This window comes from Geotrypetes seraphini, chromosome 3, assembly GCF_902459505.1.
Source record: "Geotrypetes seraphini chromosome 3, aGeoSer1.1, whole genome shotgun sequence".
NCBI lineage: Eukaryota > Metazoa > Chordata > Amphibia > Gymnophiona > Dermophiidae > Geotrypetes > Geotrypetes seraphini.
The window spans coordinates 336,567,290-336,593,155 of NC_047086.1; the positions used below are offsets into that span (position 1 = coordinate 336,567,290).

The 25,866-nt window shown below is 42.1% G+C and overlaps 1 protein-coding gene across 8 annotated transcripts in view; it reads right to left on the reverse strand.

Moving 5' to 3' along the window:
• Positions 1-25,866, reverse strand: part of USP34 (ubiquitin specific peptidase 34) — a 1,084,964-nt gene that overhangs the window by 803,040 nt on the left and 256,058 nt on the right. For all 8 annotated transcript variants that reach the window (XM_033939082.1, XM_033939080.1, XM_033939079.1 and 5 more), the window contains 2 exons: positions 22,379-22,571; positions 16,890-16,951 (listed from right to left, as the gene is read on the reverse strand). In XM_033939082.1, the coding sequence (XP_033794973.1) occupies positions 16,890-16,951; positions 22,379-22,571 (255 nt within the window). The remainder of the gene's footprint in view (positions 1-16,889; positions 16,952-22,378; positions 22,572-25,866) is intronic.

Consider the following 25,866-nt stretch of genomic DNA (forward strand, 5'->3'; position numbering starts at 1 on the left):
ATGTTCTTGTATTCTCAATGTATTTTTTAGAAATCTGTCAAAGCCAATCGCATTGCACCTTCAGATTGCAATTTTACATATAAATGCACATGTTCAAAAATCCATGAAAACATTGGGAGAATATGCTATCTACTCCTATACAAGATATCAACTGGGAACTACTCTGGCCAGTAACTAGTCGTCCTTTGCTATCTTCCAGAGTATCACAATTCATGTTTTATGTTATGTGGCATGCTGTCTGCACTCCATTCCGTATGTGGAAGGCCAAACTGAAATCAGATTCTAAATGCTGGCACTGCCTCGAAGTCGATGGCAAACTTGATCATATGTTGTTTTATTGCAGCGCCATTCATCCTTTTGGTCTCGTATCTGGACTACTATCAAAGACATTACATCTTGCAACTTCGACCTAACCTTCGACATAATAATTCTCTGATCTCAACATCCATGCTTCGACAATTCTGACTGCCCTTCAAAGCTGATTGATGCCATGCTTGTAACAGCCATCATGCATATTCTCAAAAACTGGAAATCAGCCTCCCTGCTAGATTATACTTTCTGCTGGAACTCATTATGCCTTTATAATAAATATGAAAACTATGCTTTAAAAAAAAAGCTGTATCTCTAGGCTATCTCTACAGGCTTCTCATCTCTCACCATGGAAATATTTAGATCAATATATAGTCTAGCTAGTAGACCACTCCTGCTATCATCCGCTACTTCTCCTCTGTGACCCTTTCTTTCTTCTCCCTTCCTCTTTGCATCTCAAATTCTGCCTCGCCTCATATCATATATTTGACTCTTTGCTTAGTTGTATGGGGCTAACTGTACAGTGAATTTGTTGTTTTCTTCTCTGCTAATTTCTTTGTTGAATACATATTCACTGTACTATGTATTTTATGTTTCCTTGTTATTATCACTAAATTTTCAATAAAAATTTTGAACTGAAAAAAAAAAATAAATCTGTCAAAGCCAATCGCATTGCACCTTCAGATCGCAATTTTACATATAAATGCACATGTTCAAAAAGAACAATGTCACTAGAAAGTTTATATGTATAGAGCTATACACATGTATACAGAGTTGGGCAAGTAAAAATAATATATTAAAGTTACTAGTTACTGTAAAGAAAAAGTAATATATTATAGTTACTAGTTACTTGTTTAATAAAAGTAATATGTTAAGTTACTGTGAAAGTAATATACAGTCAAACCTCGGTTTGCGAGTAACATGGTTTGCAAGTGTTTGCAAGATGAGCAAAACACTCCTGCAAATCTTACCTCGCAAAACGAGCGCCATCCCGATACACAAGCTCTGAGCTCCCAAATTAAGCTGTCCGCCGTCCCGATAAATGATTGTGTACGCACGAGTCACGTGTAAGCATGCGTATGCGATCGTTTATTGGGATGGCAGACTGCTTAATTCGGGAGCTGAGAGCCCGGCAGCAGGACATGTGTCTGAGCTGGCGGACGGCAGAGGCATCGCTCAGAAGCGAGAAGGCAGCTTTTTAGGGACCCTGAGGGTTGCCAGCACCTGGCCACCTGAAGGAAGTCACCCTGCTGAAGGGGCTAAAGCACACGGGCATCCTCCAGGCAGAGGCCCATCCCTGGGCCACCATAGCTATGGAACGAATCGTCTGAGTTTCCTTTATTCCCTATGGGGAAATTTGCTTTGCTATACGAGTGTTTTGGATTAAGAGCATGCTTCTGGAATGAAACCAAGGTACCACTGTATTACTTTAAGTTACCTTTTAAATCTTTGAATACAAACAGTTGTTTTGACATTACCAAATGGAAATTCATCCATTATCATAGAAAACATCTAAACAGAAAATGCTCACGTATACAAATATAGGGATCCAATACAATTAGAGAAATATTGAAATCAAATAAGGAAAAAAAAACACATGCAAATTATGCACTGTTCATATGCTAGCTAATCAAACATTATCTATATTCAGTAGGCCCTGGTATGGCAGCATCACATGGAGCTCTTCTGGTATCAATACTAGCAAAGAAACAAAAATGTGTTCAATCAGAATGGTTAATCATAGGGTTCCAGGTTTGAAGTGTCATTTAGAAATAGATCCAGTGAGTTTCCTCATATCAAGGTGCTGTTTTTGAAGTATAACAGCTGCTAAACCTTTAAGCTAAACCTTTAAACTAAACAAGTTCCCATTACAATGAAGAAGCAATTGCATTTCAACATGTTTGTCATTCTGCAACTTCTTGGAGTCATAATTTGTCCATCCATACTGAAAAGCACTTGAAAGCATGTCCATTATACTTCAAAAGTTATGCCTTAACATTAATTCACAAGATTTGTCATTTAGAAATAGGTTCAATTCAGCAGCAACATCACTTCTGTCACTGCAATCAACATTCTGAAAACTGAAGAAGCAATCTTCATCACCAAAATCACTAATGGATAAAGCTGGTACAGTTTGCGCTGATAACAGCTTCACGCTTTGAAAAAAAAAAAGTTCTTTGTATTAAATCTTCATGTTGTTGTCTTCAACCCAATGGAGATAAAACTGTGGCAGCGTAACTGCAGCCAGAATCAAATCTTTGCTGTCAAGATAGTGACCAAAATGCTCATTGAGACATCATTGAACATAAGGACATAAGCATTGCCGCTGCTGGGTCAGACCAGTGGTCCACCGTGGTTCGCTCGCACGGTAGCCCTTAGGTCAAAGACCAGTGGCCTATTTGAGTCTAGTCTTACCTTCATGCATTCTGGTTCAGCAGGAACTTATCTAACCTTTTCTTGAACCCCTGGAGGATGCTTTCCCCTATAACAGCCTCTGGAAAAGCGTTCCAGATTTCTATCACTCTACGGGTGAAGAAGAACTTCCTTACGTTTGTACGGAATCTATCCCCTTTTAACTTTAGAGAGTGCCCTCTCGTTCTCTTCACCTTGGAGAGGGTAAACAATCTCTCTTTCTCTACTAAGTCAATTCCCTTCAATATCTTGAATGTTTCGATCAGGTCCCCTCTCAGTCTCCTCTTTTCAAGGGAAAAGATGTCCAGTTTCTCTAGCCTTTCATTGTACGGCAACACCTCCAGTCCCTTAACCATTTTTGTCGCTCTTCTCTGGACCCTTTCGAGTAGTTCTATGTCCTTTTTCATGTACGGCAACCAGTGTTGGACACAGTATTCCAGGTGGGGATGCACCAAGGCCCAGTACAGCGGCATGATTACCTTCTCAGATCTGTTCGTGATTCCCTAGAGGTGGAACATATTTAAGGTCTCTAACATCTTTAATCAGCTTTGTTTTCAACATGAAAAAAATAGGCAGCAAAAAGCCCAAATAACATTTAGCTTCAGTTTGTAGGATGTCCAGAGTAGCTACTAGTGGATTCATGACATAGCAGTAACTCACTCAGAAAAATTATTTCTTGCTATCTGGTTAAAAACAGTTGATTGAACACAATTTTATTTCTTTGCTAGCATTGATGCCACTTCATCATGCTCAGGTATGTGCCTTACCAGCACAATTTGCACCTAACAAATATTATATTTTTCACTTACTAAAGCAAAACATTCGATATAATAGAATGTTTAAATGTCAAAGACCCTGCCACCTTTTACACCCAGAGTAGATTTTAAAAAATTGATTTTTTAAAATAAAATGCTTTTTTGAGGAAAAATTAGATAGTCTTCTATTTAAGATAGATTAGAGACCATAAGTTATTCATCATGAAATAAGGATTAGATTTTAATTATGTAGCATTACTACTACTATTTATTTCTATAGCACTGAAAAAGCATTCACAGCACTGTACATTTTAACACACAATAGACCAGGGGTTCCCACACTTTTTGGGCTACTTTTAAAATGACCAAGTCAAAATGATCTACCAACAATAAAAAAATTTTAAAAAACACAAAACCACAAAGCACACTGAAAGGCAGAGAAAATGTTAATCATCATTCATATTCTGGGGGATTTTCAAAGATGACTCTATGCAATGTCATCTCAGTAACAACTATACAAAAATAGACAAATATGCCCCCTCCCTTTTTACTAAACTGCGATAGCGGTTTTTAGCGCAGGGAGCTGCACTGAATGTCCCGCGCTGCTCTCGACGCTCATAGGCTCCCTGCGCTAAAAAAACGCTACTGTGGTTTAGTAAAAGGGAGCCATAGTGCAAAATATAGACAGCAGATATAAATTCTCAAAATGGACACATTCTGATCACTAAATTGAAAATAAAATCATTTTTCCTACCTTTGTTGTCTGGTAATTTCATCAGTCTCTGGTTGCATTTTATTCTTCTGACTGTGCATCCAATATTTCTTCCCTTCTTTCAGCCTCCTGTATTGCTTTCTCTCCTCCAGACCTCATTCTCTCCCCCAACTTTTTCTTTCTGTCTCCCTGTTCCCCCTTCTTTCTTTCTGTCTTCCTGTTCCCCCTTTCTTTCTCACTGCCCTCCCCCAAGCCACTAGGTTTACCGCCGCCACCATCGGGGAACAGACCCCCAAGCCATCGCTGCCCCAAGCTCTCCCTGCAGAAGCGTCGCGCTGAACAGCACTCCGCTCCCCAACGTCAATTCTGATATGTAATCAACTTTATCTAAGAAATCTTAACAGTAAGTATTAGCACTTATCTTTAGTATGCAGAGTCACTAGCCTGCCCCGACGGGACCCGTTTCGTCATACAATGGCTTTGTCAAGGGTTCTAAGGATACTCTGCATGATATAACAAAAATGTGTTCAAATCCATTAAAACATACACCAAATACGTATATTGACTGGAAACCTTTTTTATAAATTCCTAATTTATTCAACTTTTTGTTTGGATAGTAACAATTTGGAACATATGCAGCTACTTTTAGTTGTGAGGCTGCGGTTTGACAGTAATTAATAGTAAGATCTTCAGGACCTTTTAATAGATAACTATATGAGGAAAGATCTAAATGATAAGGATGGACATTCTTTAATATAAAAGTTAATTAGTGGATGTGTTCTCTATATATGCACAAAGAAAATAGTTCATTGTTTAGAATAGTTAATTATTAAATTTAGGGTAATTGATATATCTTTTAAAGTATGTGCAAGGAAGAGATGTTACTGCGCATGTCTAAAAGTAAAATTAGTTAGAATGAAGGGTATTCTAAATTACATTCCTGACATTAGGGAGTAGTTAAAAAAAAACACACCCACATATCTAGATATAATGCTCATGCAGAAGAGGATCCTATTTTATTCTGGGAAGCGGCGAAAGCGGTGTTAAGGGGGGATACTATAAGTTATAGTAGTCATGTTAAAAAAGCACGGGATAGGAAAATTTTACGTTTGGAGAGGGACATAGTAAAGATCATGAGGAAATATGGACAATCTGGCAACTCTCTGCATAGACAGGAGTTGATGGAATATCAATGTAACTCTCAATTCCCTTTTGCATCAGCGGGCACATAAATCCCTTGCATATTATAAGTATCAACTTTATAGACATGGGAATAAGGGGGGGGGGAACTATTAGCTCGATTAATTTCATCTAGAAAGGGCCCCAGTAGGATTCGGGCCTTGATAAATGAGCAAGGGAAGCGGGTTATAACAGATCCAGAGATTGGTGATATTTTTTTTCACTATTTAAAAAATCTGTATGCCCACCCGTTGGAAAAGGGATTGTTGGTGGGTCCCTATTTGGATGGAATAAGGCTGCCTTGCATTTCTGAGAAGGATAGCGAGCATTTGAATGCGCCAATTACACCGGAGGAAGTGTACTGGGCAATTGGAAATAGACCTCTGATGAAGGCGCCAGGTGAGGATGGAATGCGAATTGAATTTTATAAACTTTAAGAGAGGAGATTATCCATCCACTTGCTAAGATGTTTAACATTATGGTTAGTGCAGAGGCTTTATCGGAGGGCATGAATATGGCTCGAATTCTGGTGTTGCCAAAACCAAATAGAGACCCTGAAAAAATAGGTTCATATCATCCTATTTCTTTATTGAATACGGAGGTTAAAATGTTAGCAAAGATTATGGCAAATAGGATGGCTGTTGTTCTGCCCTCCCTTATTCATGATGCTCAGGTTGGTTTTGTGAAGGGAAGGGCAATAGCTGAAAATGTAAGAAAATTGTTATCTTTTTGGACAGTGGGAGATGTATAATATACCTTCTGTGCTGGTTAGCTTTGACGCTGAAAAGGCGTTTGATAAAGTAAGGTGGGATTTTCTATATGATACATTAACAGCTTATGATTTTGATGTTTTTTTTGTATCTACAGTGCTATATGCTTTTCCACAGGCTAAATTGGTGTTAAAGGATTTTGAAACGGATAAGTCCCCTATTTTCAGGGGGATGAGACAGGGTTGTCCCTTATCACTGTTATTATTTGTACTTACTCTGGACCCCCTTATTCGGGACATATATGCAATGCCGACTATTCGAGGGATTGACATCGGAGGTAATACCTTTAAGTTATCGGCTTTTGCAGATGATATTTTAGTACACCTTTCAGATCCTCTGCATTCCTTGATGGCATTATTAGATTTGATTAAAGAATATGGCGATTATGCAGGCTTTTGTTTACATTTAGATAAATCAGAAGCATTAGCATTCTCTGTGGAAGTTCAGGCTTTATGGGGTTCAGAGTTTCTGTTGACTTGGGCGCAAGGGCAGTTTAGGTACTTGGGGATAATAATGACTATGTTGACTTACAAATTATATCGCCTTAATGTGGATAAGCTTCAGCAAAAGATGGAGCTTTTGCTAGATACCTGGCGGACATTGCCCCTTTCTTTGATGGGTCGCATTTGTTTAATTAAATTGTTTATTTTTGCCAAATAGTTATATATGTTGCAGACTTTGTCATTGTGTTTATTAAAGAAAGATTTATGTATCTTTTATAAAAAAGTTACTCGTTTTTGTTGGGTGTCCAAGAAACCTAAAATAAAATTGACACAATTGCTGGGTAATGGGAATGGGGGGGGGTTAGGATTACCAGATATTAGGATCTATAATTATGCATGTCTCCTTCATCATTTAGGAGATTGGGTAAATATGACCAGCATTTATACCCCAATTCAAATGGAACGGGAGTTTTATGCTCCATATGATGTGTTTGCATTATTACATAGTACCTGGAGGGCATTGCCCTCTTTTATTCATTCAAGCGTGTTATTTAACACATTACAGGTAGTATGGCGTTGGCTTGTGCAAATCTTGGGAGGGAATCCGATGGTTATGGATCTCTTGCCTTTGCAAAGTAATCCGGCCTTTCTCCAGGATGGGATTCTAGAGAGTATAGTCTATGGGGAGTGAGAGGAGTTTCAAGTTTAGAACATGTTTTGGGGGCTGAAGGTGAATTGCTGACCCGAGCAGAATCATTAGCTAAGGTAGGGGTGTCCTGTGGAGTGCAGTTTGCGTGTTTTCAAGTGGAACACTATATGAGATCCCTTCACAGAGCACAATTGAGTAGGCACTTGGGGGCTAGATTGCAAGAGATGTTTACTAGAGATGAGGGGGTGTCTCTTTCAGTGTCTAATATTCATTCTAGCTTACAAAGATTACAACCAGAAAAAGACTACCAGTATATTCGGGATAAATGGGAAAGAGAATTACAGCTTAATTTGGAACAATGGAATGTAGCACATACTTTAAGGGCGACACCTGGGGTGACATCATGTGCATGGTTAAGAGAAACATATTAGAGCAGGGGTGCCCAACGCGTCGATCGTGATCGACCAGTTGCTCAGGAAGGCAACGTGAGTCGATCGCAGAACCCATCCCGGGCTCTGTGATAAACTCGTGTTGCCGTCCCGATCTACCGGGCCCATCAGCCTTCCTCTCCCCGACGTCAAAGGCGCCGACGCCGGGCATTAGGCTGTTTTTGTTATTTTGGGGGGGGGGGGGGGGCGTGGTGGCGTGGCGTGGCGGTGGCAGCAGCAACAGCCTGAAAAAGAAATCATCCTGGCCCGGGTCGGTGTCATACTCCGGAACTTCTACCTCTTCCAGCAGCCCTCTCCCTTCTACCTGCTTCCGGCCACACCCCCTGCTCCGCGGCTCTCTTCGGCAACTCAGCAGCAGCGATCGACACAAGCTTCTGACGTCGGGGCCTACTCTCTGTGAGTCCCGCTTGTTTCAACTTCCTTTTTCCACAAAGGCGGGACTCGTAGAGGGAAGGCCTCGATGTTGGCAGCTTGTCTTGATCACCGCTGCTGACGAGTTGCTTAAGAGAGCCGCGGAGCAGGGGGGTTTTGCCAGGTGCAGGTAGAAGGGAGAGGGCCAGATGCAGGACTCGTGGGTGAGGGAGCAGAAGAGAGAGAGAGAAAGAGAGAGGGGAGGGAAACAAAAGGAAATATTTCATACTGGGCTGGGATGGAGTGGAGGGAGGGTGGAAAGATTCTGGCTACAGGGTGCATTAACAAAGGAAAAGGGGGGAAAGCTGAAAATGGAGATAGTGACACAAAGAAGAGAAAGGGTAAGCAGGACCTACTGAATAAGGGTAGAGATACAGAAGGGACATGAAGAGGAGGTGAAATAGAGAAATAGAAGTAATGCTGAAAAAGTGTGTGTGTGGGGGGGAGATAAAGACATTGAAAGGGCAAATGGTGAACATGGGGTAAAGACAAGGACAGAGACAAATGAAGATTCTGAAAAAGTGGTGAGATAGGGATATAGGTGAGATGGACACAAAGAAGGGTAATGCTGGAAAATAGGTGGCATGGTAATTCTGACAGACACAGAAGGGAAATGCTGGATCAAAGAGAGATGAGGCTCAGGCTGGATGGAATAAGGAGAAATGCCTTGTTGGCCCGGAACTTCCTCTCCTACGTCAGAATTGACGTCAGGGAGCAGAATGCTGATCAAGTTTCTGATCAAGTTTATTAGGATTTTATATACCGCCTATCAAGGTTATCTAAGCGGTTTTACAATCAGGTACTCAAGCATTTTCCCTATCTGTCCCGGTGGGCTTACAATCTATTTAACATACCTGGGGCTCTGGAAGATTAAGTGACTTGCCCAGGGTCACAAGGAGCAGCGCAGGGTTTGAACCCACAACCCCATGAATGCTGGTCAGCGCGACACTTCTGCAGGGAAAGCTTGGACAGCGGTGGCTTGGGGGCTGTTCCCCGATGGCGGTGACAGCAAACTGAGTGGCTTGGGGGAGGGCACGGAGAAAGAAAGAAAGGGGGCAGACAGAGAGACAGAAAGAAGGGGGAACAGGGAGACAGAAAGAAAAAGTTGGGGGGAGAGAATGAGGTCTGGAGGAGAGGAAACATACAGGAGGCTGAAAGAAAGGAAGAAAGATTGGATGCACAGTCAGAAGAAGAAAGTGCAACCAGAGACTCATGAAATCACCAAACAGCAAAGGTAGGAAAAATGATTTTATTTTCAATTTAGTGATCAAAATGTGTCGGTTTTGAGAATTTATATCTGCTGTCTGTTTTGCACTATGGCTCCCTTTTACTAAACCGCAATAGCGTTTTTTAGCACAGGGAGCCAATGAGCATTGAGAGCAGCACGAGGCATTCAGCGTAACTCCCTGTGCTAAAACCTACTATTTTGTTGCTGAGGTGACATTGCATAGAGTCATCTGCCGTGACCTCTTTGAAAAAACCCGGAATATGAATAATTAACATTTTCTCTGCCTTTCAGTGTGCTTTGTGTTTTTTTTAAATTTTATTGTTGGTAGATCATTTTGACTTATATTATAAAAGTAGCTCGCAAGCCCATAAAGTGTGGGCATCCCTGTATTAGAGGGTAACTTTACATGCCTATTTTACTCGTGTACAGTTGTTTTATAGTGGAGGTCTTTCAACTCCACTGTGTCATAAATGTGGGATGGGAAGTCATACTTTGGGACATGCATTTAACATAGTAACATAGTAGATGACAGCAGATAAAGACCCGAATGGTCCATCCAGTCTGCCCAACCTGATTCAATTTAAATTTTTAAATTTTTTTCTTAGCTATTTCTGGGCAAGAATCCAAAGCTCTACCCAGTACTGTGCTTGGGTTCCAATTGCCGAAATCTCCGTTAAAACCTACTCCAGCTTATCTACACCCTCCCAGCCATTGAAGCCCTCCCCAGCCCATCCCCCACCAAACGGCCATACACAGACACAGACTGTGTAAGTCTGCCCAGTACTGGCCTTAGTTCAATATTTAATATTATTTTCTGATTCTAGATCCTCAGTGTTCATCCTACGCTTCTTTGAACTCAGTCACAGTTTTACTCTCCACCACCTCTCTCGGGAGCGCATTCCAGGCATCCACCACCCTCTCCGTAAAGTAGAATTTCCTAACATTGCCTTTGAATCTACCACCCCTCAACCTCAAATTATGTCCTCTGGTTTTTACCATTTTCCTTTCTTTCCTTGTTCTACGTTAATATCCTTCAAGTATTTGAATGTCTGAATCATATCTCCCCTGTCCCTCATTTCCTCTAGGGTATACATGTTCAGGGCTTCCAGTCTCTCCTCAAATGTCTTCTGGCGTAAGCCTCCTATCATTTTTGTTGTCCTTCTCTGGACCGCTTCAAGTCTTCTTATGTCCTTCACCAGATACGGTCTCCAAAACTGAACACAATACTCCAAGTGGGGCCTTACCAATGACCTGTACAGGGGCATTAACACCTTCTTCCTTCTACTGGCTATGCCTCTATTTATACAGCCCAGCATCCTTCTGGCAGCAGCCACTGCCTTGTCACACTGTTTTTTCACCTTTAGATCTTCGGACACTATCACCCCGAAGTCCCTCTCCCCGTACGTGCATATCAGCTTCTCACTTCCCAGCATATACGGTTCCTTCCGATTATTAATCCCCAAATGCATTACTCTGCATTTCTTTGCATTGAATTTTAGTTGCCAGGCATTAGACCATTCCTCTAACTTTTGCAGATCCTTTTTCATATTTTCCACTCCCTCTTCGGTGTCTACTCTGTTATAAATCTTGGTATCATTTGCAAAAAGGCACACTTTTCCTTCTAACCCTTCAACAATGTCACTCACAAACATGTAGAACAGGATCGGCCCCAGCACTGAACTCTGAGGGACTCCACTACTCACATTTCCTTCCTCCGAGCGACTTCCATTAACCAACACCCTCTGGTGTCTGTCTGACAGCCAGTTTCTAACCCATTTCACCACTTTGGGTCCTGACTTCAGCCCTTCAAGTTTGTTCAACGGTTGTATCAAAGGCTTTGCTGAAATCTAAGTAAATTACATCTAGCACATGTCCTCGATCCAGCTCTCTGGTCACCCAATCAAAAAATTCAATCAGGTTCTTTTGGCACGATTTACCTTTTGTAAAGCCATGTTGCCTCGGATCCTGTAACCCATTAGATTCAAGGAAGTACACTATCCTTTCTTTCAGCAAAACTTTATTCAGAACTTCTGGAAGCGAATAATATCTTATATGTCAGAATTAATTGGAAGATCCTTGTGATGTTCTCCGACCCATTTCATTTTGGATTTACCAGAGGCTTTTGGACACTTACCTAAGGGGCATAAGATGCTGTGTAGGAAGATGAGTTTATTGGCAAAAAAATGAATTCTTCAATATTGGACGATCCCTGACCCACCAAAGTTTTGGCATTGGAGGAACCAGTTACATCAGTTGGCCATCTGATAAGCTAGAGATGCTGGAAGGGCTAGGAAGCGAAAAATGCTGTTTTTGAAAATCTGGGATCCATATTTACAAACATTACATCCTAAAGGTCGAAGTGCAGTTTTAAGTTGGGTATCCTAATTGGGTTTTTATTTAGTAGGATTGTTGTTTTGACGAGATGAGGTAGAGAGTACCATTGGGTGGTGAAGGGAAGGGGGGGTTGGGGAGGAGATGTAGAGAGTATTTATATGTGTTTGTTATATTATTATATTTGATGCACCATTATTGTATTTAGCATTTGTGTCTTCAATTGTATTTGATGTTTTTTGCATCAATAAAAATTGTTTAAACCTAAAACTAATTTGTTAGTGCATAAAGACATTTTTAATTATTTAGACACAGGGGATGCAATTTTTAATACAAGAGCAGTAAGGAGAATATATTGCACATGTCCAGGATTAAAACTTTAAAATACGCCTCAGTGGTTGGTGATTTTTGCAATTAAAACCTAGCCCCTAAATGAGGAAGGACGCTTCAAAATGTAAGTTTAACATTTGTAATAATAATAATAATAACTTTATTTTGTATCCCGCCATACCCAGGGAGTTCTAGGCGGTTCACATTTGTTTATCAAAAATTACAAGTGGTTCACAACCACTGAACAAAGTTGGAAGCAACGAAGTAGTTGAGATTTATAGTGGAGATTTGTAGATTTATAGTGGAGTTCAAAAATGCTCCTTTTTGAATGAATTTCTGTTTTTTAAGTAGAACATAGTAACATAGTAGATGACGGCAGATAAAGACCCGAATGGTCCATCCAGTCTACCCAACCTGATTCAATTTTTTTTTTTTTTTTTCTTCTTAGCTATTTCTGGGCAAGAATCCAAAGCTTTACCCAGTACTGTGCTTGGGTTCCAACTGCCGAAATCTCTGTTAAGACTTACTCCAGCCCATCTACACCCTCCCAGCCATTGAAGCCCTCCCCTGCCCATCCTCCACCAAATGGCCATACACAGACACAGACTGTGCAAGTCTGCCCAGTAACTGGCCTAGTTCAATATTTAATATTATTTTCTGATTCTAAATCTTCTGTGTTCATCCCACGCTTCTTTTAACTCAGTCACAGTTTTACTCTCCACCAACTCTCTCGGGAGCGCATTCCAGGCATCCACTACCCTCTCCGTAAAGTAGAATTTCCTAATATTGCCCCTGAATCTACCACCCCTCAACCTCAAATTATGTCCTCTGGTTTTACCATTTTCCTTTCTCTGGAAAAGATTTTGTTCTTCGTTAATACCCTTCAAGTATTTGAACGTCTGAATCATATCTCTCCTTTCCTCTAGGGTATACATATTCAGGGCTTCCAGTCTCTCCTCTCCTCTCAAGCCTCCTATCATTTTCGTCGCCCTCCTCTGGACCGCCTCAAGTCTTCTTACGTCTTTCGCCAGATACGGTCTCCAAAACTGAACACAATACTCCAAGTGGGGCCTCACCAATTGAAGTATTGTGTTCAGTTTTGGAGAATAAAAAATGGTACACCGTATGAAATTCTGAAATTTTTTAAAGGATGAGTTTAAAAATCATTAGCTTCATTTGGCCATGTAGTCTGGCAGTTTACATTACATTACATTAGTGACTTCTATTCCGCCTTTACCTTGCAGTTCAAGGCGGATTACATAAGAATTGTTATGATCTTAATACATAAGCTTATATAGGAACATTTTCTAATTTGCTAAGGAGTAAATTGGTGATGTCGGTGGAGTTTGGAACTTTGTTGGTAAAGTTATATTGGTTTTATATGTTTTTTGAAGAGTAAGGTTTTTGTTTCTTTTTTGAAAGTTTTGTAGTCTGTGGTTAAAGTCAGCAGATTGGTGAGTTGTCGGTCCAGTTTTGCTGCTCTGGTTGCCAGAAGGTTGTCATATATTTTTTTTTGTTTGATCTTTTTGGTTGGCAGGTGTGCGAATATTGTGTGGGTTCTACTGTGTCTGATTGAGGTGGAATGAGTTAATTGATTACATTCTATGCTTTCTCGATTTTGTTGGGGGGGACGGCGACCAAGGGTGGCGTTGCGTTATCTGTTTGGTGCGTGGGGAGGAGGGGGACTGGGGTTACCGCATTTTCGGTTATATAATGCTGCCTGTTTGATGCGTTTTTTGGGGGAGTGGCTTTCGGATCGTCGGGATTTTACTCCAAAATGTTATGAGAAAGAATTTTTTGCACCTTGGCATATTTTGTCCTTGGTGCACACGCCCCGTTCTGCCTTGCCGGCGGCTCTTCGGGGGAGTTTGTTGTTGCACTCGCTACGCGTCATATGGTCTTATGTGTTGGACTCCTGGAAGGGTACTCCCTCGACTACTAGATACTTACCTATTCAGGGGAATCTGCAATTCAGCCCGGGCATGGAGACTGCTAGTTTTCGTAAATTGGCATCCCGGGACTTCACGTTACTTGCCCATGTTCTTCAGGCAGACGGTTCTTTAATGTCCTGGGATGCTTTGGTCCGGTCGGGTGTTTTCTCTGTGGGAGACTTTCTTGCGTTTCGGCAACTTCAACATTATGTTCGATCCCTCCCCCGAGCCGCTTTGGCTTTTCCTATTGAGAACAAATTTGCGGCGCTGCTGGATCCCTATTTGGAAGATGGGTTTACAGTTTCGGGTCTTTATAAGGACTTCCATCGATTATTGGGTCCGGCTGACCGAGCTGTCCTACACGCCCGTTGGTGTCAGGATCTGGGGATAGCACGAGACGCTTTGGATCTCCCTTCCTTGATTGCAAGACTCCCGGGAGTTTCCGTTAATGCAGATCTACGGGAGTGTCAGTTTAGGGTTCTTCATCGGGGTTATTTTACGAAAAGTCAGTTATATTATTCGGGTTACACGGACTCTCCTTTATGCCCTAAGTGTCTCCAGCAACCCCATTCGTTTATCCATGCCTTCTGGTCTTGTGTGAAAATCAAACGTTTTTGGCGGCAGGTTGTAACATATGTGGAGAGCGTCTTGGGCACTACATTACCTTTTTCTGCCGCTGGTCTCTTGCTAGATAAGTATGAGGCCTTCCGCTTGTCTGATTCGGGTCAGCGGCAGTTTATGAGACGGGTGGGGGTTTTGGGGAAGAAAGTAATTCTATCTGTCTGGATTGGGGAACTTTCTCCATCCTTTTGGGAATGGAGGAATCGTTTGCATGCTCTGCTGCTGCTGGAGTGTAAAGATGTGTCTTATAGCTTACGACGAAGGCGACTCTTTCTTCGGATCTGGGATTCTTACCTTTTTTCATTATCGCCACGGGCTAGAAGTGACATTCTAAATTCCTTGTGACTTTTTCTGAGACCTGGGCTTGGGTTCCATCCTTGAGGGGCGCCAGGTATACTTCTTTCTCTTTCTTTCTTCTTCTTCTTTACTCTCTTCCTTCTTTCTTTCTGTGTTGGTGTTCCTCATTGTCTTGGGCAGTGGGCTATCTGAGTCCAAGCCTACTGCACTCACTTTTTCTCGTTTCAGACTAGGGGGTTTGGGGAGGGGGGGTGGGGTGGGTGGGATTGTTGGATCTTCTATTTTGTTTCTGCTGTTTTTTGTTACTGTGGTTCTGACCTATTGGTCTGTTCTGTGTTATTTGATAATAATAAAAATCGATTCAACATAATTTCTTTAGTAATTTATAAACCAATGAATTTTTTTCTGACAATTTACTTTATAGTTTTTTAAAGTTAAACTTATCTTGTTACAATTTTGCATCTACTTTGTTATGCTAAGACAAAAATAAAGTTTCATTATTCTATTCATTCCTCCTCTCACCCCAGGCACACTCTTTCCGCAAGATACTCACTCTCATATCCTTCCCCCAGCATGAATACTCCGTCCCTTCACCTCTCCCTTATACCTCCAGAGCTCTCTTCCTGCTAACCCACAGGGCATTCTCTCTTTTTCATCCTCACTTTTCTATACCAGGGTACTCTCCCTTCTCTCCCCTCCTTTACCTTTCCTCTTTGTTCCCCCCTCCATCTCTCCCTCTCTTTCCCCCTTGCTCCCCAGAGCTTTCTCTCTCTTTCCCTTTTACAACCTCTTCCTAATATTATTCCCCCTCACCTCTTACCCAAAAAATTGTTGATTACTAACAACTTAGATCAGGTTTATCTACAGATTATTAGTATGTAGCCCTGTCAGGACCAAGGGACATATTTGTCCCATAACTTTAAAATCCTATAAATTTTGATTGGGATAGTCTACAGTTCTAAATTTGATATGTACGGATTCCATATGATACTGCCTTTATGTAAACAAACTGGTTCCGACATTCATTCATTAGCGTCGTTGCCAGATTGACGAGAAGATTCACTTGCCACACTGTCCATAAGCCAGAAGTGTGATTTTTTTTAAAAAAAATAATGATATTTCACAAAGAAAATCAATTTTTTGGCATTTGCAAGCCCTTTTTACCATAAAAATGTCGTCAAAACCACAAAAATTGGCCTACAATCCTTATGGTCCTGAAAGGGTTAAAGATTGTTTAAATATTTTTTTTATTTTTGTTTTATTGAGCTATTTATTCAAAATTATAATGACATACTGCAGTCAAAACATTCAACATTAAAGATATTTGAAACAGCCTCACTATGACTTGAATATGAATATTTTAGCTATACACTTCTCCCTCCTTATCCGCAGTTTCCATATCTGCGGATTCGCTTATTCCAGCTCCTGACTCCACCCGCAAAATTACTTCATCATTAAAGTTTTTTCCTTTTACTGTACCGATAAAAGTTTATCGCTTACCGTTCACTCTGAAAATCGCTGCTTCCATGCTTTCTCCCATAAATTCATTGCTTCCCTGCTTCCCAGTGTGCACTGAGAAAAACGCTGCTTCCCAGCATCCATAGAGAGAAAGGCTTCTTCCCAGCATGCATGGAGAAAATCGCTGGGAATCGCTATTTGCCTGCTATTAGCCCTAAATTCTCTTTGAATCGCTGGTAATCACTGTTTGCCTGCTCCAAGCCCTGAAATCGCTGCTTTCCTGTTCCAAGCCCTTAATTCTTTGGGAATCGCTGCTTGACTGCTCCAAGCTCTGAAATCGCTACTTATTTAAAAAACCACGAATAACAGTAGAAAAGTTATTCGCGGTTTCAATAATAAAAACAACGACGTTTTCTAAAAACCGAGAATAAAATAAAAAGTTATTCGCGGTTTCAATAATAAAAACGTTTTCTAAAAACCGAGAACAACATAAAAAGTTATTCGCGGCTTTTCCATATTTGCATCTATGGTCTGCCTGCATCCCCCGCAAATACGGAGGGAGAAGTGTACAGTATATTCAAAATTATAAAATGTTGCAACTTACGTTTCTGTGTCTGAAACTAAAGATTCATTGTTACACACATCATTGAATGTGTGAAGTTGATTCTGTTAAAAAGAGGGAAACAGTATTCAGTAACTTGCCTATTCAATACTAATTACATGACAAGTAAAAAATGGAAGTCTATAACAAAAATGTTACATTACATTTGAAAAACTTACTTTGCTTGAAGTAGAAATATGTCTACATAATAGTGTATATTCAGGTACAGTAGGCATATTTGTCATATACACAGACAGCTATACAATAACAGTAACTTTAAGGATTGGCTGTAGATGCTTAGTTATGGTGTTTTCCAAACACCTTTTCAAAATGCAGAAAAACAAAGTTTTGCCCAAAATGTGGTATCTTAAAAAAAACAAACAAAAAAATCAAATTACATAAAGTACAAAGTACATTATCTATGTACTTGTGTGTTTAACCAGATTCTGTGAAAACGGCCAACATGTTCAATGCTAGCTTAGTCAGTAAAACTGTTATAGTTTCAAGGTGTAAGAGCGAGGGGGGGGGGGGGGGAAATTCACCGGAGGTGGCAGTCAGTTTGAAAACAGAGCGCTCAACAACACAAATTTTAACTTTTCTGAGCACATGCTCCTCCCCTTAGACTGAGAGCCAGAGCTACAGCCAGTTGAGTCCCAAAGCCAAGCAAAATACTTGAACAAATCCAGCTCAAACAAAGATTCTGGATCAGTGTTTACCTTCAGCCTATACAGGCTATTCTTCTCTTTCTGTTTGCGGTTTAATTTGATACCGTGCCAACCTAGGACCCCTGATGAAGGCGTGTTAAACGAAACACAGACCATGTCGAGTCCCTAGGTTTGTGTAAAAGTGGTAACATTAAAACCACAATCATTAATGGATATAATAAACATAGCCTGCATCTTGTACGTTTGTATGCAGTTCTTTGTTTTTCCTGGAAGATCCCCAGCAACACAAACAAATTCTGAATAGTCTGCTCTGCAAAACCAAGTAATAAAAGGCAATCCAGCAAAACATTGAGGAACAATGCAGAACTAACCTGCTGTGTGCAACAAGCACTCACATGAGACAGACTTCAGTAAAGCATACTCACAGAAGTGGAAAACTGCTCACAAGGTCCTTCAACTAGCTGGAAAAGACTTCAAGCCTGCAAGGAGAATAATCGAGGCAGAAAGAAGCAGGCTATTCTAAACAACTAAGTATGCACAGAGAGGGCGGGTCGTATGGAATCCTACAGGGACCAACAGAAAAAAAGATTATCAAAGGTAACAACCTAATCTTCCATTCTGTTACGACCCTTCCAGATTCCATATGCTAGGAGACGTACCAAAGCAATGGTAGCAGCTAGAGAGGGACAGAAGAGCCTGCCTCAACACAGAGGTCCCCCAAAAAACAGCATCCCAACGAGCCGCCACATGAACCAGGAAAAGTATGTAGAAAGAACCAATTAGGCACCCTGCAAATTTCATCTGGATGAAACACACAAGACTCTCCCCATGACACAGCAACACTCCTATTCGAATGGGCCATTATAAGAAAAAACAGCAGCTACCTGCAGCAGGCTATGTACGATTCTGAAAATGGACAATCGAATCCAATGAGCTATCAAGGAATTGAACACTGGCCGAACATGGCAAGGCACAGCAGTCAGGAAAAACAGGTGATTAGACAGCCGGAAATCATTTGTCCTCTCCAAATAGTGGAGCATAACTTTCCTGACATCCAACTTGCGGAAGATGTGATACTGTCACTACAAACCTGAGGAAGGAAACGCAGGTAAACAAACCTCTTGGGTGACTTGGAAGGCAGAAATCACCTTCGGTAGAAAGGAAGGTACAGTATGGAGAACAACTCCTGGCATCCAGACTACAGAATAAAGGTTCCCTGCAGGAAAGAGCCTGAAACACAGAAAAAAAAATGGCATGCTGAGACAATGGCAACCAGGACAGTCTTGATTCTCAGATCCAGAAGAGGAGCTGCCATCAGTGACTCGAAAGGAGCTTTCCCAAAGCCTGAATAACAATGTTAAGACTCCATGAAGGGAAAGGATTATACAAGAGAGAACACAAACAAAGCGCCCCTCTCATAAATCTGGTCACAGATGAGAGCAGTAAGTGAACTAGAGTCTCTTTGTGCATGGAAGCACGAAAAGCCTGCACCCTGAACTTCAACTGAGACCACTGCTAAAACCCTCTTCTAGGCCTGCCGGAAGAAAAGCCTGGGCAAACGAAATGGGAACCTTCTCAGGTTCCACCTGATCCTTATCACATGACAGTGAAAGCCTACCAAGGCTGTGGCATAAGAAGTCAATCACAAAAGTGTCAAGAAGACATCTGAAGAACCGCGCTCAATAGCCATGCTGTACGAACAAAGCACTGCGGGTACTCCACGGGCACCAGACCCAGACTAAGAAGGTAGCGACGAAGAGGGAGTTGAGAGCCTCCAGTCTGGCTGAAGAAGGATGAGATTCACATACCATGGACAATGAGGCCAGTCCAGAGCAACTAGAATCACTAGGTCAGGATGTGTCACCATCCAGCAGATGACCCGACCACCCAGAGGCCAGGGAGGGAACATATAAAGAAGCTTGTGAACCATCCAGGACTGAAACAAGGCATTCAGCCCTAATCCTCCTTTCTGTTCTGTGACAAAAAAAAAAGTCTGGCCTTCACGTCTTCTGCTGAAGCCATCAAACCCAGCAGGGGCTGCCCTTAACGCTGCACAAGCAGACAAAAAGCCATACACAAGAGGGATCGTGCTACTGGATATAGAGCTGGTCGACTGAGAAAGGCAGCCAGCACTTTGACGACTCCGGCACACAGGTCGACAATAAGGACAGAAGAAAAGATTCTATACAACAAAAATGCATGGGAGCTTGCTGGCCCAAGGGAATGCTTCTTGTGCCCCCTTGACCAATTCCGTAAGCTGTGGCATCGTTAGAGAGTACTCGAACCGCTGTTCCTTAAAGAGTGGACTGGAAAGCAAGTAACTGCAGCCAAATCACCTGGAGCTCCAGATGAGTGATTGACAAACGGTTCGGATAAGGAGTCCAGAGCCCCTGAATGAAGTGGACCCCGCAGTGAACACCCCAACCCAACAGGCTGGCATCCATCATAACAGACATCCATTCTGATCCAAAGACGCCTGCCCTGGCGGAAAGCCTCCCCCTGAAGCCATCAGACCAAACTGTTGCAAACTAGTACCAGCCAAGGGAGTGGAAGCTGAAGGGGATGATGCTGTGAAGACCACCGAGAAAGGAGGGAATATCTGGGAGGAAAAGTCCAAGGATCTCTGATGAAAATGACAGGTGGGATGAAAATTACTATCGTCCCCTTCCAAAGACCAGCAAGACTTGTTCACAGGGAAAGACTTAGGGCGGTGATCCACAACACCGGCCACAGGTCATCCAGACCTGTCCCCAAAAAGAAGCTGATTCTTGAGAGGAAGACTGCTGAGCATGGCCTTGGAGGCAGCATCCACAGCCCAAGGACAGAGATAAAAATGTTGGCATGCAGACACCACATAAGCGACAAGAACTCGAAGGAAAACAGAAAGGGCATTCACCATATAATCCACACCATCCCAACACTAGCTGGGGACATACATCCACTTCTACAAAGGACACCCTGCACAATCTCACGTGACCGGCATACATGCCACAAAGGAGGCTGCTGTTGACATAAAGCCTGAAGAAGTCACTTGGGCATCCTATTGCCATGAAGCCATGGATGGTGGAAAAAGGAAGAGATTATTATTTGGTTTTGGGTTTGTTGTTTTTTTTGCTCTTTCAGAACCCCAGCAGTAAAAAGGGAGAAAATCATGCAGAAAAAGCCTGCTGACGGAGAGGTCCTCAACCAAACTGAAACTCCCAGAGCAACCCAGAGGACTAGTCCTAGCCAGGGAATCAGCCAGATCCAAAACAAAAGCAGAGTCAGGAGATAAAGGCAGCATAATATCCGAATGGCATAATGCAATCGAGCTCTGCCATAGCCGGACGAGAGGGCTCCTGAAAAGGGAGCTCTGCCACTGACGCAACTCGGCTAAAGAAAACTGATGCGCCCGCCAGCTACATCCAACGAGCTGGATCCGAAGAATACATTTTCCGGAGAAGCTGAAAAAAATTCTGGTGCAAAACCATACTGTGAGCATTGCAGGGCCCTGCTGAGGCACTCGCACCACGCCCAAAGAGTCCCCCATACTCGGAAAGCAGGCATTTAGTACCAAACTCCAGAATGGCCTCTAGGTGAGAAATTTCCCCAAAATCACAGACCCAGGCCGGCTCCCCAGCCCTGGGGGACCTGAAGAAGGCAAAGCCCAAAGCTCCCACCCCCAGCATGCTGTGGCATGCGGTATACGGTTGTAGATCTGGTGCAAATCAAGCGCAACCAAGGTACACATTCGACAGATATGGGACTGGGGATTCCATCCCAATTAATTTTTAATCAAATCGAGGGGTTTTGAAGCAGAAATAAAACTTTTGACAAAAAGATCATTTATAATTAAAAATGGCTACCACCAGCAAATCTGTGCCAAAAATGGCAAAAATAAATAAAATCTAAAAATAAAAAATAGCAATTTTGGGTCTGAGGAGTTGGGGGACCAGAACCCTACCCTCAGAAACTGTGAAAAACATATTTTAAAGCATTTAACAAGCCACTCCCAATGTTCCCATAGGAAATAATGGAGGCTTTACTCAGTCTTAGCAGTGCCAGCATGTCAGTACTTTTACAACAGCAGAATGGAGGAAAAGGATTTTCTGCCTCAGAAACAGTTCCAAATGACCAGACTTGAAGATCTTCAGACTACCAGTCAGATGGACCAACTTGGACCAAGTGTAACCTCTGACTCTATGCACCATCTCCACGTGATGAGGGATGGGAAATGCAGTCTGTGCCTAAAACACAGGGGGGGGGGTTCGGTCTGGAGTATACAGCCTGCACTTAAAACCCTTCACAAGGTCAGTCGGCAAGTGAACTCCCAGGGGAACGAACCCAAAGTCCAAGAAGGCGGCACGCAGCAGGCTGGCTTCACAGATCCACCAAAGTTTCTCAGTGAAGCAGTAGTCCAGTTCCATGGGACTGTGTCCTTTCCTCCAAGAAGGAACCACCAGAAAGGGGTCTCAAGGCACTGAAGCCACTGAAAAAGAAAACTTTAAGTGAGAAAATAAGAAAAAGAAGCAGAGCAATTCAAGAGACTTCTGCACGGATTCCCTGCAGAAATTTAAACTGGATAGAGCTCTAGCTCTCTGTCTAAGGGGGAGGAGCATGTGCTCAGAAAAGTGTTGGATTTCTGCAATTCCTGGATTGCGGGTTGGGATTAAACACCTAGCATATGGAATCCAGAAGAGACGTAACAGAATTATCCTTTATATAAATTGAAATGAACAAAGATACATATATATTTATCTACCTGAGCATAACATTTGAATAGAAATGGTCAGAAAATATTAATATAATCATATGCATAAAGATGGATAAAGTATAAATAAAACTTACTGTTATCTGGCTCAGTCCAGCCAGCCTCATTGTTAACGTAGGCGACATGAAGTACTTAAAAGCAAGATCAAGACTTTCTTTATCAAAACACAGAGCTGTGTCCAATGGTTCCTTTACTGTACTCCACATTAGATCAGCCATATTACGTGCTGCACTTTGCCTCAACTCCTGGTCTGAAAGTTTACATAAATATCTAAAAGTCAAAGAGGAGAAAAAGTATGATATACCATTAATGAACAGTAATGGACCACTGGTGATAACATTTGAACAATGTCTAGCTTACTGTGGAAAAGTGGATATTATCAAATAAAATTAATAGGATCACTTGCTCTCTATTCTAAAAATTAACTGTCTACACTGCCAGTTTCTCATCTGATGCAATAGGAAACTGTAGTCACATGTACCATCACGTAACACACATGAGAGGGAGTTTTAAGATACATAGTAACATAGTAGATGACGGCAAATAAAGACCCGGATGGTCCATCCAGTCTGCCCAACCTGATTCAATTTAAATTTTTAAATTTTTTCTTCTTACCTATTTCTGGGCAAGAATCCAAAGCTTTACCCGGTACTGTGCTTGGGTTCCAACTCCTGAAATCTCTGTTAAGACTTACTCCAGCCCATCTACACCCTCCCAGCTATTGAAGCCCTCCCCAGCCCATCCTCCACCAAACGGCCATATACAGGCACAGACCGTGCAAGTCTGCCCAGTACTGGCCTTAGTTCAATATTTAATATTATTTTCGGATTCTAAATCCTCTGTGTTCATCCCACGCTTCTTTGAACTCAGTCACAGTTTTACTCTCCACCATCTCTCTCAGGAGCGCATTCCAGGCATCCACTACCCTCTCCGTAAAGTAGAATTTCCTAACATTGCCTCTGAATCTACCACCCCTCAACCACAAATTATGTCCTCTGGTTTTACCATTTTCCTTTCTCTGGAAAAGATTTTGTTCTACGTTAATACCCTTCAAGTATTTGAACGTCTGAATCATATCTCCCCTGTCTCTCCTTTCCTCTAGGGTATACATATTCAGGGCTTCCAGTCTCTCCTCATACGTTTTCTGGCGCAAGCCTCCTATCATTTTCATTGCCCTCCTCTGGACCGCCTCAAGTCTTCTTACGTCCTTCGCCAGATACGGTCTGCAAAACTGAACACAATACTCCAAGTGGGGCCTTACCAATGACCTGTACAGGAGCATCAACACCTTCTTCCTTCTACTGACTACGCCTCTCTTTATACAGCCCAGCATCCTTCTGGCAGCAGCCACTGCCTTGTCACACTGTTTTTTCGCCTTTAGATCTTCGGACACTATCACCCCAAGGTCCCTCTCCCCGTCCGTGCATATCAGCTTCTCTCCTCTCAGCATATAGGGTTCCTTCTGATTATTAATCCCCAAATGCATTACTCTGCATTTCTTTGCATTGAATTTTAGTTGCCAGGCATTAGACCATTCCTCTAACTTTTGCAGATCCTTTTTCATATTTTCCACTCCTTCGGTGTCTACTCTGTTACAAATCTTGGTATCATCTGCAAAAAGGCACACTTTTCCTTCTAACCCTTCAGCAATGTACTCACAAACATATTGAACAGGATTGGCCCCAGCACCGAACCCTGAGGGACTCCACTACTCACCTTTCCTTCCTTCGAGCGACTTCCATTAACCACCACCCTCTGGCGTCTGTCCGACAGCCAGTTTCTGACCCAGTTCACCACTTTGGGTCCTAACTTGATAAACGATAGCAAGTTGTATTAAATAGAGCAATGAATTTGATATAAGAGAAGTTACATCTACCATACAGTTGGTCAGAGATGAACAACAGCTATCAACTGATAAAGACCTCTTGGCATACAATTTGAGCAATTTAACTTTCACTTCTAAGTCAACACAGACCCGACCTGATCAGTCATTTCTTCCCCTGGTCTGTCCCACAAATCATCATTATAGCTATTTTGATGCACAATGCACACCACATAAAAATATGTATTACAGTAAAAACAAGTTTTAACAAAATCAGATGAACTACCATGCCTAGATTCTGTCCTTGGATGGCTACACTTTCCAAGAAATGTGCTCTCAAAGATATTAGTGGCTGTTTACCACAGCCCATGTACGCTGATAATATCACCATGCAAATCCATCTGGAAATAGATACTTTAGACACTAGCTTACCCAGTCTGGACTTACTAGTTAGGAATAAAAGATGGTCAGAGATGAAAATTATTTGTCACTTTGAGATAATGGAGAATTATCCTCACTTCCAGTACTTTAAACAGTTTGTCCTGTTTCTTTGAACCTGTGGACAGCAATGCTGGCAAGTGGACATCTTGACTGACATGAAAAGCCAAAACTACCATCACCAAGAAGGAAAGAACCTTGTGCAGGGAAACCCGAGTTTCTGTACCTTAAGGATTGGCTCTCAGTATGAAAGCACCTGCAACTCAGAGACTCACCTTGGCAAGGCTATAGCCACTAGAAAGATTGTTTTGACTGTCAGATCCATTAGAGATGCATCCTGTAAAGGCTCATATGGAGCCCTACTGAGAACCTGCAACACAATGTAAAGGTTCCATGATGGAAAAGGTTGACATAAAGGATGCAGTCTGAGTGCTCCCAGGCTTGGTAGATGAGTCCCTAGTCGACATCTGATATTATCCAGCTGCACCTAAAAGCCCAGATAAAAGATTGGACCAACCCCGGTACACAACCCATGGACACTGTGTGGCCAAAGGGGTAGGACTGGCGCAGACGCTGTTTGGCCAAAGGGGTAGGACATGTCCCTTTGGTGCTGTTGAGGAGGGAAAAAAGAGCTGTTCCTCAGACTTAAGGTATTTATCCTTTTTTCATCAACATGGTTAAGAAAGGGGAAGGTTAAATATGCTGCAGCAGTACAATCTCCATCAACAATGGATAATTTTGTTATAGGTAAAAATGTGGCTAGGGATGCTCTGCTTGAGAAAAACTTCTCCATTAGACTTCTAGTATACTTTCCCCGAGTCCAGATCACCACCCATTACCTCAGCCTCCTAGCTTTTCTTTGCCTTGAATTCCACAGATATCTAGCCAATTAGTAACAGAATGTATAGAAGGGGGAACAACGTCACAAGAGATATATGAGAAAGTAGTAACCGCCTATGAAGAATGCACTGTTCCTCTTTCAGACTCACGGCAGGTGCTTTTAACCTGCTGTATCAACTCTTAAACCAGCCTCGTTTGGTGAGAATATGGGTTCTTCTATGTTACCATCTATAGAACCCCAGCAAGACTAGAAACATGATGGTAGATAAAGGTCAAATGGCCCATCTAGCCTGCCCATCCACATGCCTATTAAAGGCCCTTTTGAATTCAGGCAGTCTCTGTCTCCACCACCTCTACTGGGAGACTGTTCCATGCATCTATCACCCTTTCTGTAAAAAAAAAGTACTTCCTTAGATTAATAGAAACAGAAACATGATGGCAGACTGGGTATGTTTCTCAATTGTA